The following is a 16,758-nucleotide window of genomic DNA, read 5'->3' on the forward strand; positions in this document are numbered from 1 at the left end:
GCCCATGCAAATATAGTCCCGTCTACTGCTACTGTGACCAGTGACTTCTCGCCCAACTCTTCACTCACTTGCCCAGGTGTTTCCACAAGCGCGATATCAGAGACACCTTCAGTATGGCCCCAGTCGCGAGCAACCAAAGAGCCGCTTTCATCGTAAACGCGTATTGACTTATCGGTGCTCGACACACCAGCTATTAGTGGAGCGCCCCAATTACGTGGTATGTGGACTAGGGAAGATAGAACGACGGCATCCCCACCATCAGTGTCGCATGCACGGAAGTTGCTGAGACTTTGACCTGTTCGAATGTCGAATTTGTGGACCTGACGGTCGATGGTTGACACAAGCAAGACATCATCCTGATCAACGTCCCAGGCTGACGACACTGGAGTTGCCTTCAACATGATAGCGCGTGACATGACAAAAGCGCGGGTCGTTCCACGAGCCTCCTCTAGAGACAACAGTTCGCGGACGACGAGGCTTCGATCGCTGGAAGACGAAACTAGACGAGTGCCATTTCGTGAGAAGGAAACCCCGTTTACTGCTCCCACATGCTCGTCCAAGGTTTGCAGTAGATCCCAGGTCTGCTCTAATCGGGTAAACACTTGAACGGTGCGATCTCGACTGGCGGATGCGACAAAAGTGATATTCGGCTCTTCGTGTATGGCGATGCTAGTGATTTCACTGGCGTGAGCCTTGAACTCTAATGTGCAGGTTTTGGTGTTGCAATCGATGAACCGCAGAACGCCATACTTGTCTCCAGCGACGAGGAAAGCGCCATCGGCAGAGACGCGAACTGTCCGTAGCTCGTTCGGAACGGCCTCGGGATCCTCCAGCTGCTCAAGCTGTACTTGAAGCGAACCTTTACAGGATCCTTGACTCCAGAAGATGACAGTCCCATCAGCTGCCCACGTGTAGTATGAAGCCTCGAAAACGTTCGGTTGTGTGAGACCAGCATGTACTCCTAACACAGCATGCCCGTGCGCAGGCAATGTGTGGACGACGTTGCCGACGACGCCTTCGTCGTCTTCGGAGCACAGTTGCGACAGTCGAATCGCTCGGTGTGCATCGACAGTAATAAGGTAGTCTTTGAGACAAGCAATCACACCGATTTGGCTGCTGTCTGTGACCGAGATGGATGGGGACTCTATGCGCGGTGGAGGCGAGGGCGGGGGAGTCAGTCTTCCGATCATCTCTTTTATGTTGAAGGTTTTGAGCGCGCCTTGGCTACCGGCGATGTGAAGTCGTCCCTTGACGTCGACTGCTAGAGAACTGACAGGAAAGCCTGCATCAACTAGTCTTGAGAAGCGATGGTCGGATTCGGTATCGTCGATGAGACATATGTCTCCCTTGTCAGAAGCCACGATGGCCTTGTTCCGGGCTATAGCGACGACGCTTGTGAATGTAGACTCCTTCAAATTCTCCAGGATGCAGTTTCTCCCTGGTAATGTCTTGTGCGTCGAGCCTGAGAGGAACGAAACATCGCTCTGGCGCGCCTTGCTAATGCGCATTGTGGCGTTGAGGTCATCGATCTTCCAGACCTTGACATGGCGGACACCGACAGTGACGAGCTTGTTTCCCATCCATGCCATCCGATTGATGTGGCTGACGCACTTGTTGCTAGCATGCAGCGTGGCAGCTCCGGTGCGGGAGTTGATGTGCCAGATGTATAAGAAGCCATCGTTGGCTGAGCCTAAGCTAGCAAGGAAGCGCGAGTCGGGGCTGAAGGCTACGCAGTTGACGCCGAAGGTGTGATCCGAGAGGGACGTGAGGGGCGTGTCCGATGGGGCGTCTGACGAGGCAGAGAAGATGAGTACACGCGGTTTGTAGCCCGTCTGGGAAAAGTTAGGATGATGCAGCATGAAGTCGACACATGTCTCACCTCTCCGACGGCGAAGAATTTCCCGTCAGGACTGAAACTGACACAGGTTGCCGCCTTGATCTTCTCTTTCATGTTCCAAGCTCTGTTGCTCGGCGAGTCTGCCCAGTCGGGCGCACTGGGCGACGGCAGTGGTGAGCCCCCGAAGCCGGCGTCGCGCAACGAGACGGCGGTGCGGTTGCGACTCTCATTCTGGGTCGGGGTGGATGGCCCGCCATAGATGGAAGCCGAGGGATTGATGGGGTTGGTGGTCGGGCGTGCGCGGTAGAAGCGCTGCGTGACACGGCCTTGGTCGTCTATGCACGCAATGACAGCGGCAGCACCCGCCGTGTAGCCAAAGGTGCTCGCCGACGGCAGGCTGTCAAAGGCATTGGCCGAATTGGTCGTGGTGCCAATGACCTGGCGCAAGGCAAGGCTGGCTTCGGCGCGTCCAGCCTTGACGGGCGAGCGCGGGGTCGTCTTGAAGAATGGGGAGGGAGAGGGATTGAGCTTGATGCCGGACCCGATGGCTGGGCTCATCATCCGGGGATTGGAGGGCGTAAGCGACATCGCGGCCTCCAGGTCAGTGGTGGAGGAGGTTTGCGATGGCTAACAGACATCTCAGAAAGACGTCATGGCACTAGGCGCGCCTGCTTGCTGGTGGAGGGCGAGGTGAGGTGAATATCGCGTGGTTGGTAGGGATTCTCTGCTGCGCCTGCGGAACGGGGATCCGGCCGCTATCAAAAAAGGGACGTGAGCGCGCAATTGAGCGGGGTGAGTGCGGTCTAGAGTGGTGACGGTGAAGGGGCAAAGAAGCTGCAGCTTGGGCGGTCGTGCATCAGACGGCGACGCGCATCTGAGGGTGAATTGGCTCGACGGGGCCGTTGTTTGGGCGGTCACGACACGCAAGGAAGCGACGATCTACGGCGCGAGGAACAGGCGGAGTGCAGCTCGCTAAACCCTATCACCATGCATCATCACAATCTCGTCCAGCCACACCAATTTTCCCGTCGACTTCGCGACTTGCACAATCTGATGACATCGTGAGAGGCTCCGATATGCAGGGCTCATCGACGCAGGTGTCCGGCTGTTGTGCGACCCAGTCATGCATCTCCCGGGTAGCCCTGGCACGTCGGACCCGTACCTGCACCGAGTGCTGCGACGTGGCAGAGTATACGTGTGTACACGCCGTGCAATAACAACTTCGCATAGCAACGCGCGAGGTTGAGAATATCCACATGCTCTAGTGTCCACCGCGGGCGGCGCAGTGGAGTATCGCGTTGGAAAGGAACAAGTGCAGCATTCGAAAAGTGGGGCACACACATGTACAAGTCTCATCGGTGTACCACAAGACAATCTCAATCACGCTATCATGGCAAGAGCAGGACGGAACACCAAGTAGGAGCTTTGCGCGCCATTCAACTACACTGACATCCTTCACAGATACGCCGACACACCAGCAATTTGTCCCCCTAAGGCTGACCGATACCCAACTTTCAGACTAACGCACCAGCTTCCACCCGTTCTTCTTCGCATCCAACCATCTAACGTTCAAGAGACAGAATAGCGAGATCGTCAACAAGGATCCGGTATAGACAATCACCCTCACAAAGTCTCTGCCTTGTAAGTCTACACCGGCGATTCTCGACACCAACGCGCCTGCTATCGGTGCGCTGATGACAAAACCGACTCCGCGTATACTGGTCATCATACCACTTTTGGGATAGTACATCTCCGAGCCAAACAGCATCTTCTGCGCCGAGTTGATGACGACGTTGAAGACGCCGTTGCTCATCCCGTGGCAGACACTCATACAGATGTAGAGTCCCACGTTGCTCGTCATTGCAGCAGATAGCCAGAATGCCCACGTTGCGATGGCGTACACAGCAGTAGCAACAATGAGCATGTTCAGATGTCCAATCTTGTCTGACAGCCAGCCGGTGCATAGCCTACCTGGGATCCCTACTCCTGTGTTGATGGCCAAAAGGTATGACCCGTGGATGATGCCTGTTCCTATGGACTGAGCAAACTCGGGCCCGAACACCATGGGTATCGCCATCGTCAACGGATGTACTAGGTTTGCGACTGCGAGTGAAGCGAAAAGCGGATCCTTGAAGACCTTCCAACCGACTATATCGGTAGACCGTTTTTCGAACTTTCGGGGTGGAAGGGCGAGCGCACTAGAAGTGGACAGGACTGCGAAGCTGAACATGGCGAGAATTCCTAGTGTCCACCGCGTACCGAGCGTCTTGAGTAACTCCGTCAGTGCGAAGACCCATACCGTGCTCCCTAGAGCCGCGCATGCAAACATGACACCTTGTGCGAGGCCGCTCCGCTGTGGGAAGTACTCTGGTAATATGGGCCCAAGAAGATAGATGTGAATGCCGGTTCCAAGGCCGACCAAGAGTCCCTGACACGCAACAAGTGTTGCCAACTGCGTCCTAGTAAGTGACTGATGCGAGAGCAGTTGGGAAGCTTTACTCACCTTGTGGCTGGCTACTGCAGTTGCGAATCCGATCACAACAAACGCCGTGCCTAATCCGCACAAAGATCTAACGTGACCTCCTAATTGGGGAAGATGCGGGTAGTAGAACACTCCAAAGGCGGCGAAGAGCCCTCCATTCCCTAACGACCCTATCGCCGAGATCAACGGGCGTTTGGATAGCTCGGTCTGAAGGAGGACGCCTTCCGTGACAGCCGCTTCTCGTCCGTAGTGTGCTTGGAACACCCCAAAGGCCTGGTTGAGGCCTACTAACGTAAATGCCATCAGACAGGTCGAGCCCAGGATGCGGCATTGTTGTGTCCGTGTTATACGGTCACCAAAGTTTTCGGCATCCGGATGGGTGGATATGCTGGATATACTGGATGTACTTGAATGTCTGGAGCGCGACTTCTCGCGGAGCGAAGGCCGGGCGCTGTCGACTGATGTCGAAGTAAGCTCACATCTACACAAAGGATCAAAGGTGCAAAACTTACCAGCTTGTTCAGCATCGGAGACGTTCATCTTCTCTATCGCAACAAAAGGTATCTGTGTATCAAGAGTACACAGGAGTGCGAATACCCTCCTACTATTTAAGAGCTATACGTGAGAAGACTGTTTCCCATTCTCCTATCCGTCGCGGAAGTTATGTAGGCAACACCATGCGCGAACTATGGTTCCGCTCATTGTTGAATTTTCGAGTCGCTACCGATCCGTGGTACCATCCAGTGTCATATCATATGAGGCATTCGCCCCATCCCGGGCATCTTTGGGCCATCCAACACATGCCAGTTGCAAACTGCGTTGGCACGCTCAGGTTTTGAGACCTCCGGTTGGTGAGATGCAGCGGAGTCAGGTCCCATCCAAGTGCATGGACAGACTATAGGTTCCGCATCAAACGGGCACGCAGTCCTGGCCCACTTGCTCCATCACCATATCCAATTTATATGAACTGTTGAACAGTGTGGCCAAGCCGTTTCGGAATGCTGCATATAATCGAAGTTGGAGTCATTGTACTCTTCTAGGCCTGATGTCGACATGGAGGGCACTGAGTGGTCTACCAAACTATGTGGTCAATAAGAACGTTCCATTTTCGCGCACGTATTCCTAGCTTGGCCAGAAGCTGGCCGCTCCCATGGTAATTTGTATGGGACGACGCAGCATGCTGCGTCGTTTGCACATGCGAACTCCTTCATCTCGATGTCTCTTGATGCGCGCATGCCCGCTGCATCGCCTACGTCATAGGTTGCCAATCCATTTGTGTTGACATGCACTATCTTTGCATTAAGGATATGTTCAATCACTAACAAGGATAAACGGAGTAGAATTAGCATCGCAGTCGCAGCCAGATATATCGCGATGTGTTGTGGTAGAAGATGGGCATAGGGCGGGAATAGCCGGCGCGTCTTGGGTGGACCCTTGCTGGGGGAATATCAAAGAAAGTTGACGATGGTTATCGCCATCAGACGCAGCGCCGCGCATCGCCTCCACCCCTCCGCAGCCTACGCCAACTCCCGTAGGCTCCCTTCCTCCCCAATTCTGGGAGCGCCTTCGACGTCCGTATGTACGTGATTCGGTCCGCACTGCGAGTGTCTACGAAACGACCTCCAGCGCGCTTTATTCGCGGCCGCCGCTACCCTTCGACACCACGATTACGAGCATTCCACACCACACGCACCCTCGCCCAAGCCTCCAATCCGCCGCCCGCGCCCAATAGCACCCCCGCCGACCAAGATGACGTCAACAAGACGGACCGAGAGAAGGCAGCAGCAGCAGTGGAGGAGCCCGCCGACAGTGCGGTAGCATCAGAAGACCCAGAGGTTCTGGCACAGAAGCTGCAGCGATCGCGGGAAACCTCACGCAGGTACTCGGCTGCCTTGCGACGCCAGCAGCGAGGGAAGAAGACGCAAGGGCTGCCGCCTGTCCACATACCAGACTGGTTTCTGAAGAAGAGGGTACTACGCCGCCAACAATATCTCGCAGACCCACAAGTAGCCAATGCGCCCACGGTTCTCTCTGTTCAAGTCGCGCATGCTGAGTCCGGAGAGCATGCCGCGTGCACCATACCGGCTCCACGCGACTCGGACGCTACCCAGATCCTGTCGCGGCTAGTGCGTGGCCTGTGGAACAGGCGCCTGGACGATCACGAGAAGCTCAAGGTGGAGAGGTATCTGGAAGAGCAGATGGCACCGATAGATCAGGCGGAAACACACCAGTCACAAATCCGGAATGACGAAGCAGTCGCCAGCACCGAAGCAGGGCGCCCGGACGAAGTACCCATATCCACAATCACCGAAGACACTGCTTTCATGGACGCTTGGTCTAAGCTGAGCAAGATCCAGAACGACAAAGACATGGATCCGCGCCAGAAAATCGAGGCCATGAAGAAACAGAGTGCCAAATTGGGCATGGTTGCGAGGAAACGAGAAATCGCAAAGACTCGACAGGCTGGCAACTCCAGACGCCTATCGTCCTTGGTCGTTGCTGAGATTCGAGCTACTATGGCTGCGTCTCTTTCCTCCTTGCACCCAGCTGGCGACTCGTTCCCTGTTACAAAGACAAACCTTAGCCTTCACTCACCCATGGCTGAGCACGAGCCATTGATAGATGAATGCGTAACATCTACTGCTCTCGAAATGGGAGCTGACGTTGTTGTCCTAAAAGCTCAAGACCTTGCTCATCTTGCTGGAGATTACCTAGGCGAAGGAGCAGAGCCATCACCACGTTCGATACGCTCGCTGGGCTACGAAGCATACCGCATGAACACAGATCTCGGCGATCTCATGAGGGACATAGAAGACTCTATCGCGCAGGACGACTCCGAGTGGAATCAGTCTTCGTCGACGGATCAGCCTGATCCTAATTCAATGCGCCCCCGTGCTATACCCCTCTCCATAATTTCTCTAAAAGGCTCTCTTTCACCTGCCTTGCGGGCTATGACACAAAGCTTGAAGGGCATGGGCCTGTCAGCAGGCGAATTCGGAACGTCTGATGCGACAGTCGATGAGTCTGGGCGCAGTCAGAACCCTGGGGACGTACAGCTTGAGGATCTGAAGTTAGCCGCTCTCTTAGACGCACTAATTGATGCGGGTGATCTGAAGCAAAGCCGTGGTTTCGTCGACAATACACAACCTTCCCACTTGTCTGAAGAGTCCCAAACATCGTCAAAAGCTCCTGCCTTTTTCGACTACTCTCTGAAGCAAGAAGGTGCCGAGCTTGAACTCAACTCTGCCTTGCCGTCTCCTGCGAAGGCAGACATCAGCATGACTGTTAAAGTTGGCTCAGCTGCGAGAACCCTTAACGCCCCGACAAAGTCCAAAGTTATCTACATTCCGGATTTCAAACAACTGAATGCTACACACTATGGTGGCCGCATCGTTCAGAAGTTGGAAGAGCTTGTTCGCAAGCGCCGTCGTGCTGGAGAAAGCGTCATGATTGTGGGAAGCACTTGTTCACGCGACCTCACCCCTGAATTATCCGCCAGGTAAGGAGTACCCACACCGTAGAAACGGCTAAGCTAACACACATCAGTGGAGTTCGTGCTCTCCAAAGCGAAGGCGAAAGCGGCTTCTTCAGGACCATTGTCGTCGCATCAGAGTCTGGCAGCAGTAGTACACCAAACTTCGACGAAGCTCTCGCATCGTTGGGTAGCAACCCTGCGTCGTCGATTGACCTTTCAACAGCAGAAAAAGAAAAATTTCGACGCATCAATCTATGGCATATCCAAGACATGCTTCGCTCATTAGATCCAGCGGCGGCTACCAATATCTCGAATTTGGAGCAAAGTCCTTTCCGATTCGCTGAGTGGGCGCCTATATTCCATTCATCACAGTTCGGCCGTGTGTTGAGTTACGATGAGGTACACAGGGTGGCATTGACAGCTCTCGGCCTGCTTATCACACGCCCAGCAAGCGAGGCAGTACCCTCTGAGGACGCACCAGCGCAAGTAAGCTGGGCACATGTTGCGCTTGCTATGGGGCTGCTAAAGTCGAGTGACACAACTAAATACACCTCTTTTGAGAAGGCTGCGGCAGCGATCCCAAAACGCTCCAAAAACGCTTTTGGTAATCAGGAAGGAGGGTTTGAGGCAGACCTGGGCAGGAAACGTCCAGACGAGAAGAGCATGCAGCGTCAACGAAATCTGCAACGCATAGCATCTACAGCCAACAAGCACGAAAAGCGGCTCATGCCCGGTATCGCAGACCCGGATCAGATCAAAACGACCTTTGACCAAGTACATGTGCCCACCGAGACGGTAGACTCGATACGAACCATTACTTCATTATCACTACTACGTCCTGAGGCTTTCAGCTACGGTATTCTAGCGACGGAGAAGATATCCGGCGCCTTATTATACGGACCTCCAGGCACAGGAAAGACGCTTCTAGCTAAGGCTGTAGCAAAGGAGAGCGGCAGCACAGTGCTCGAAGTCTCCGGCAGCCAGATTATGGACAAGTATGTGGGTGAAGGCGAGAAGAACGTAGCAGCTATCTTCTCCCTAGCACGGAAGTTATCGCCATGCATCGTCTTCCTCGACGAAGCAGATGCCGTCTTTGCATCCCGAGACGCGATGCGCGAACGAACTTCGCATCGCGACATACTCAACCAATTCTTGAAAGAGTGGGATGGCCTCAATGATCTTTCTGTGTTCGTCATGGTAGCTACAAACCGACCTTTCGATTTGGACGACGCTGTCATTCGCCGACTACCCAGACGATTGTTGGTAGATTTACCCACGCAGGCCGACCGAAAAGAGATCTTACGCATACATCTCAAGGGCGAACAACTCGATGACTCTGTCGATCTAGCAGACATCGCCAAGCGCACCCCGTTCTACAGCGGAAGCGACCTCAAGAACATTGCCGTCTCTGCCGCCCTCGCATGCGTCAAGGAGGAAAACGAACAAGCCGCCATTGCCGCTGCGAAGGCCAGTACAGAGTCTGAGTCTGAGGCCGCATCCACTCCTGATTCGGAAACATCGGAATCTACAACCGCAGCCACATCCACAGCCTCTGAATCCTCCCAACAACAACCTTCCTCGCCGTCAACACCACCAAAAGCCCTACACCTCGTCCGCGGCCAAAACTACACATTCCCCGAGAAACGCATCCTACACTCGCGCCACTTTGATAAAGCGCTGCAGGAAATCAGCGCCAGTATCAGTGAAGACATGAGCAGTCTAAGCGCGATCAAGAAGTTTGACGAGCAGTACGGTGATCGCAAGGGGAATAAGCGAAGGAAGGACTTTGGGTTCGGGATGATTGCTGAGAGGAACGAGAGTGCGGCGAGGGTGAGGATATAGACGAAGGTGGAAGTAGGTAGGAGATAGCTGGTTGTTAGGGAAGTGGATGAGCTGGTAGAGAAGAATGGTGCATGTATATGCTGTACGAGTAGACGCTAGTCATGAAGATGAAGAATGAGTATATACTATCCTACTATCTGCTACCCTACCTCAACATCTCCTCAACCGTCTCCTCCAACGGCTTTGGCGCCCTCCCCGCCTCCTTGAGCAACGCCTCCAACGTCCCATCATCAATCTCGCATTCGCCGTCTTTGAGCGCATCATACGTGCTGCTCCACCACTCCACACTCGGCCTCTCCATGCCCTTCTCGTTCACATAGTAATCTTCATACTCCTTCCTACTCACAACCTTGAGCTTGACCTCCTCGCCCCGCACTTTACTCACAATGCGCGCGATATCGCTCAGCGAATGAGTTTTCTTCTGCGACAGATAAAACGTCTTTCCAGCCCATTGCTCGCGCGGCGCTGCAAGGACTTTCGCCGTACCAAACGCCATGTCGGGTATACTCGTCCAGCTCACGTTACCATCTCCGGCAACAATGACTTCCTTCCTCGTCTCCTCTTTAAGCCCAAAGTAATATCCGAAATACAAGGGCCAACTCTCGTTGTACAATCCCTCCCTCAAAACCGTGTATGTGCACTTCCCTTCCTTCGCCAGGTCCGCGAGATACGCTTCTGTCCTGATATGCGCACGCATGACACCGGCTTTAGAGGGGTTCGCGAAACCGAGCGAGGTGTAGTAGATGTGCTGCACGCCTGCTTGCAATGCGGCGTCGATGGCGGCGCGGTGGTGGGCTTCGCGGCCGTGCCAGAGGGGCGCGTTGTTGTAGTCCATTTCTATGCGGGGCGTGGAGACGAGGAAGAGGGATGTGCATCCTTTGTATGCGCTGGCGAGAGAGGAGGGGTCATCGAAGTTGGCCTGGCGGAGGGTGATGGATTGGGCGCGGAGGGAGGAGAAGCGCTCGGAGGAAGGGTCGCTGGATGTCTGTGAGGGTTGTTAGTTACGAGAATTGGGAGTGAGAATAGGGGAGGATGAATGGAAAGAGAGACGTGCGCATACTACAAGCTCCTTTGGGTCGATGAGCTTGTTGTCGAGGATGGCATTGAGCACGGCACTGCCGAGTTTGCCTGTTGCGCTGGTGAGGGCTAACATCTTGATTGTTGGATACGTGTGGTTTCGTTCTGACTTCTAGATCAAAGAAGAAAACTGTGGTCGTCCTTTCAGAGACGCGTCGTGTTTAAAAATGTCGCGTCGATGACTTCATCGCTAATCAGGGTCCACGGCAGTTGTGGTCGCAGTGGGGCGGCTGGTTCGACATTCTCGATTTCGACACTGTCGCGCAATTCGTCTAGGTATCCGATACATTGGATCCCCTTACTGTATTATGGCTTACAGTATCGTAGCCGCGTACAGATGTGGGCTAGTATGTCGTAATGGGCGCGTGTTAGTGGCGCGTCAGGAGATTAGCTTTGACAAAACCCCGCTCCCGCTACGAAGGGACATTTTTCTTCGTATATACGGGATGCTGAAATGGCAAATACCTTGCTTCGAGCTCTCCAAGATTTCTTCGACGTGAGCATCATGAGCATACGACGTACTGCTCTTCACGACCACCGCAAATGCCTGGCATTCACATGTGCGAGGTCCTGCAACCGTACCATAACTGCGAGAATACCCTTGATAGAACTATATTATAGTTATTGTCCTTACTCTGAAGCGAGCGTGAAGACGACGGTCTTCAGCGTGGTTTCTGTTCATCTCCCATACAAACATCCCTATTCGACGGTATTTCCCCGGTGGGTCCTCTACGAGCATCAGGCCATGATGAGTGAATCTTCCCCTGTCCCTAACCCTAATTCTGGCCTGATATTGGAGGCTATAGTCTTTGTGGGGAAGCCAATTGTACATATGTTTACCAAGCCCATCGCAAGGATTGCGCCTCGGGTGTACTTGTTGCATCAACAAAACTGCCAAAACAGGGATGACTTCCCCATCAAGTCGGCCATGCTCTCTGGCATCCCGAAAAACCTCCACGGATACTGAAGGGCTCAAATTCATCCTCGCCATAGACTCGTCGTGGTACGGCCATTCGATCCATAGTACAGGCGCCCTTAGCTTCAAGAACCCAGCGTGTATCTTGCCAAAAGTTGTATTGGGCGGCTCTTGTTCAATCGCCAAGTCCAGAATCGTAGTTTTTGGATTCTTCATGATGTCGTCGATCCGATGATACATGCTGTGGCTTACTGCCCCTGCGGGCCGGGCTACGTCAACAGCAGCCCATGACCATGAGGGCGCACGGTATACATCTGGCCGCCAAAAGATATCGCCTCCGCGAGTGCTCCAGCACAAGTCCTTCATCAAGGATTCTTTCCAAAGACCCGCGATGTATGTATGACCTGTAAATTGCTTGTACAGATCGGCAAGAGCTGATAGTGCTGTGAGTTTGTCAGACGGGAAACTGGTCTGTCGTATTGCATATTCGTCCACGATGCCATGCCAGGGTGGTAGTTCTTCATGACTCGACAAAGGTTGGTAGAGTCGCTGTTCTTGCGTAGCTGCTGCAAGACGTTTTCCCGATCTTGTTTTCTTCCATCGCTTCGAGCCGCCGCCCTGGCATCGCTTGCCCTCATAGCAGTATAAAGCAACGTAATTGTGCTTGAAATCAAGGACTCTAGGAGATAATCGTCGCTCTTGATAGGTCCAAGCGCGTTCGTTTATATGTTCCGTCTCATCTCCGCAGGCACTCTCATGGCGAACATATACGATTTCGCCTGCATCCGAACCGTCATCGGCAAGATATGGCAGCGATATAGGGAGTGCACGATGAGAATAACACCGTTTCTGCAAGAATCCTTCCGAAACACTTGCTGCGGTAGAAGCAGAAATAGTGACCCATGCTCTTTGGTAAATTTGGGGCATGGAAGCCAGCTCCCGCGCAAGATCTTCGTCGTCATCCTGAATGATGCAGAGTGAATCCACCCAGAGGTAGTCCAAAGACATCGCTATGCAAACTGTGACAGCATCTCGAAGGGTTAGTGGTAGATCTTGTGCTCCAAACCCCGCCTGCATACTGGCGAAGGAAGCAGCGGTAGTTTGAAAGCTTTGTACTCCGCCCCAAACATAGCTCAAAGCGGCCCATCGAGTGTGATGACACTGCAAGTCTTCAACTAAACGGACAGTTGTTTTTTCTGCGGTCGACTCAATCCGTAAAAGTCGCCGCGGTACGAAGTCGACTTGCTTCTGCCTGCATAGAGCATGGGAAGAGTGACATTCTTTGAGCCATCGATACATTACGGCCAAATTTGACTTGGAGGCTACATCTGCGTTGTACCATCCTTTGGTGATTGTGTTTAGCTCACTAGCAGCTTCACCTATCGTCGTTCTGATAAGAATGTGCCAGGGACGTATATGGATTGGCGTACCTGTTACTCCAATAGGTACCATCTTAACATAACCCTCGTCCTTTCCACCAAGTTGGCTATAGTGCCAAAAATCGAGCATCGGAAGACGTTTCTTGGGAGGGTACTCTGCTGCTGAAAGACGGAGACAATATCGTCCACTTATCGAGTGCTCGCGCCCAAACAGCATGCTCCTATGCCGACGCCGGTGACCTATACAGCCGGGGCATCCAGAGCAGTGTAGCATATGCGACGTCATCAAAGCAGCGGCAAAGCAAAGTATGAGCTCGCATTGATCTTCTGCGGCTTGTCGGATCTCGGCTATGGTATGCGGGATTTTGATTAAACATGGCAACTGCGTGATATTTTCCTTCCGGAGCACGATCCGCTGACAATGTTTGCAGCTGTGAGGGCGAATCGGAACATGGGGGCTTGCCATCGCGTTTCAGGCTTGTGATATTTCGTCCAGGACACGACGAGTGTTCGATAATAACTGGCGTGAACATGTCATAAGTAAGCGGGGCGGTTCGACACTTTTAACGAAAGTTGCAGCCTGCCATAGCCGCGGCTGTGCATTTTCAGCCTCGTTCGTATTGATGTATTCCAGGCCAAACTGGTTAGACTTCATACATCGGTACAACGGCAGGAGTGTGGCTGCATGTTCGATCCGTAGTCATCCACATATTCCAGCGGTATCGCGTGCAGGACGCGCAACGCTGATAAGAGATTCATACAGGCCTTGGTGCGGGGTTGGCGAGAAAGTGGTGTGGCAGGTCGCATGGAGGCTGGAAGGCGCAGGCAGGACACGAACGCTTGGACCCATTAGCTGCCTGAGGCTGGAGCGAAAACGCTCAACTCCAGTCGCGCAATTCACGAACACACTGATACGCGATGACCGAAATATAAAAGACAGAACATGCACACAAAGAGGGATATATTCTGTCTTTCCACTCCATCTACACCAACATCCTCTCCTACCTCCTACCACCCTATCCATCCCTCCTCCCAATCCCTAATGCAAAAAACGGCAGGCTTTCCACCACCATACCACTAAGAATCACACAAACGAAACAAAAGTATGGATAAACGCCGCTAACGATGCAAGAATTCGCCCAAATCCCTTCAGCTTCCAATGCCGGGGGTGTAAATGACCGTGATATAGTCCTTTCAAACAAAACAAGAAAAAAAAACGAATAGCTTACGCATACCGCACACTACTCCTATGCACCGGCGGCGGCATGGGCACATTGCCCTGTGGCGCATGCGGATTTGGTTGCCACGGCGCCGCTGCACCGTTTGGTGGTGGCGGTCCCTGCGGAGGAGGATAACCGTTGTTATATTGGCCCATGGGAGGAGGGCCCATAGGTCCGCTTCGGTTCCTCCTCGAGCTGCCACCGGATTGGTAAGGCATCGGCGGGGGAGCCTGAGCGTATTTCTTGAGTTTAGAGCGACGGCGGTAGGAGCGCAGGCAGCAGCAGAAGATGCAGAGGAGGAGGGCGCCGCCGATTCCGGCTGCGAGACCGATGACGAGGGGGAGGTGGCGCTGGATCCAGGTGGTGATTTCTTTGCCGACGGAGCCGCCTTCGCAGACACCCTGTGATGTGTTAGTGTTTGAACTGAGGTAGGAGAGTAGTCGAGGAGAACTTACGTTACTGCATTGACCTCCACCGGTACAACTTGTTCCGTCGAGGAAGTTTTGCTGAATTCCATAGCATCTAGCTCCGAATTCTGGGCTTGCGCAGCTGATCATGCAGTTGCTGTTGTCGCAGGCATACGTGTCGTTGCCCTTTGTGTAGCTACCCATGATGGTCTTGCACTGCATGTCTCTGCTCGTGCACTGTCCGGACGCACAGCTGAGGCCATCACCACAGTCTGAGCCATCCTGCTTGGTCTTGTCCTCGGGGCAGTATGGCGAACTTCCAGTGCACGTCTCTTGTGGATCGCACTCGCCAACGGAAGCGCGGCAGACGGTGGTGGCAGGAGCGAAACCGCAGTCGCGGCAGCAGTCTTCGTTGGAATCGTCGCACACGGCGTTATTGATGAACTGGCAGGTGTCGGGGTTACAACATTTGTTGCCCTCACAGCCTGAGGCGCCACCGCAGTCGCACTGCTCGCCGTCTTCAACGATACCGTTGCCGCAGTTTGGACCAGTAAGAAGAGCGACATCGCGGTTGTTGGTAAGACACTGAGACTTGACACTGTTGCGTCCGAGCGCAGAGCAGATGTTTCCAATAGAGCAAGCGGAAAAGCGGGAAATGCCTTCGGAAGTCGAAGGGTTCATGATGAAGCCGCCTCCGGCGTCGCATTTGCCTTGGCTGAGGGGGCAGCATTGTTGTGCGCTGACCAGGTCGCTGTTTGCGCAGGATTGCGACGTGCAGTCGTGCACAGCACCGTAAGTGTGTCCCGTCTCGTGAGCAATGACCTGCCACTCGGATTGAGTTTTGATAACAACGTTGGCACCAGCGACTTGCTCGCCAGCGTTTCCGCTGTTGTCCTGAGAGCCTGTAGTGCAGGCTTGTCCAAGCCAAGCCAGTCCAACGGCGGATCCGGTGTTACAGGTAGATAGCAATGTCCAGTGTGAGTATTGATCGTTCTGCTGGCCCCTCCATGTGGAAAACTGGTTCAGACGGTCTTGGATAGTAATGCTGCCGCTGCAGTCTTGGTTCCATGGTGTCGCCTGCTGTTGCTGTGTCGGGCATTCAGGTTCCGTGATGAGCAGATTGGCCAAGCCGAGGGAGATGTTGAAGGTACTCTCAAACAGCTCAGAAGCCGAGTTCATGGCGTCAATGATGTTGGTCTGCGTCGCGTTCTTGTCACCGTTGAAGGAGCGGACATAGGTGCAGTCGGCGGCCACACCGACGAGGGCGACCTTGCGCGTGCCGGGGCATCCGGCCGTACTGCCAATGGTTGAAGAAAGGTCGACACCTGCACCGTTACCTCCGGGCTGGTAGTCGTCTTGTCGCTTGAACATGGCACCTATGAGTGATGGAGACATGGCGGGTGAGACGTCGCGGGCGCGCATGCTAGCAAAGACCGGGTGGTCTGCCTGCGTGTTGAAGAGCAGCTCATCTGAGGGGCATTTGACGCTGTCTGCCCGCTTCCTCAGTTCCATGCGCTCCTCGTCGTTGTCGGCAGAGTTCTTCATGTCCGAATCGCGGTAAACGACCATGTATTCCTTGTCGCGCAGGTCAACGTCTGGGTCGTCGGCTGTCCGCACCGACTTGTAGTTCGTCGCCGTCTTGACATGGTGGTGGTCGTGGTCTACGGTGAAGGTGCCCTCGAATAGCGGTTCCAGCCCGTCCTTGCGTATCCCTATGCGGGCCCAGCCGACCTGGTCCCAGCGGTTCCCCCTCTTCAACCATGCTGTGCCCTTGTAGACTTTGTGTCGCAATCGCTCAATCGGCTCTTCCCGCGCTATTGACCCGTCGGTGTTGAGGTGTGTGATGCGGCCGCCGTCTACGAAGAGGTCGTGGTTGGGCTCGAGGCGCAGGCGGATGCGCTTGCCGGAGACATCGAAAGCGAGGTCGAACGACGAGACGGCAGTCACGCGGTGTGTTTGTGTGAGGATGTCGGCATTCTTAGCGAGCGCAATGCTCTGCAATGGTGGGCGGGCGTGCGATGAGGCGGCTGTTATGGTGGCGAGGCCGATGGTGATGGCGGCCCGGAGACTCCCAAAGATGCGCATCTCGTGTGGCGGTGCTTCTCCGCTCAGGAGACGAAGGG

General features: G+C 54.1%; 3 protein-coding genes across 3 annotated transcripts; 1 reads left to right on the forward strand and 2 right to left on the reverse strand.

Moving 5' to 3' along the window:
• Positions 1-5,896: 5,896 nt before the first annotated feature.
• On the forward strand, positions 5,897-9,636 carry J4E83_003972 (uncharacterized protein; the record flags this gene model as incomplete). Its single annotated transcript, XM_049330904.1, has 2 exons — positions 5,897-7,818; positions 7,866-9,636. The coding sequence occupies 2 exons, from the start codon at positions 5,897-5,899 to the stop codon at positions 9,634-9,636; spliced, it is 3,693 nt and encodes a 1,230-aa protein (XP_049190321.1).
• A 145-nt stretch (positions 9,637-9,781) lies between these two features.
• Positions 9,782-10,789, reverse strand: J4E83_003973 (uncharacterized protein; the record flags this gene model as incomplete). The annotated part of the gene is made up of 2 exons (XM_049330905.1): positions 9,782-10,621; positions 10,700-10,789. The coding sequence occupies 2 exons, from the start codon at positions 10,787-10,789 to the stop codon at positions 9,782-9,784; spliced, it is 930 nt and encodes a 309-aa protein (XP_049190322.1).
• Positions 10,790-14,233: 3,444 nt separating this feature from the next.
• Positions 14,234-16,720, reverse strand: J4E83_003974 (uncharacterized protein; the record flags this gene model as incomplete). The annotated part of the gene is made up of 2 exons (XM_049330906.1): positions 14,234-14,629; positions 14,684-16,720. The coding sequence occupies 2 exons, from the start codon at positions 16,718-16,720 to the stop codon at positions 14,234-14,236; spliced, it is 2,433 nt and encodes an 810-aa protein (XP_049190323.1).
• Between the last annotated feature and the right edge of the window lie 38 nt (positions 16,721-16,758).

Source organism: Alternaria metachromatica (genome assembly GCF_023757995.1).
Source record: "Alternaria metachromatica strain BMP 0045 chromosome Unknown scaffold_6, whole genome shotgun sequence".
Classification (NCBI taxonomy): Eukaryota; Fungi; Ascomycota; class Dothideomycetes; order Pleosporales; family Pleosporaceae; genus Alternaria; species Alternaria metachromatica.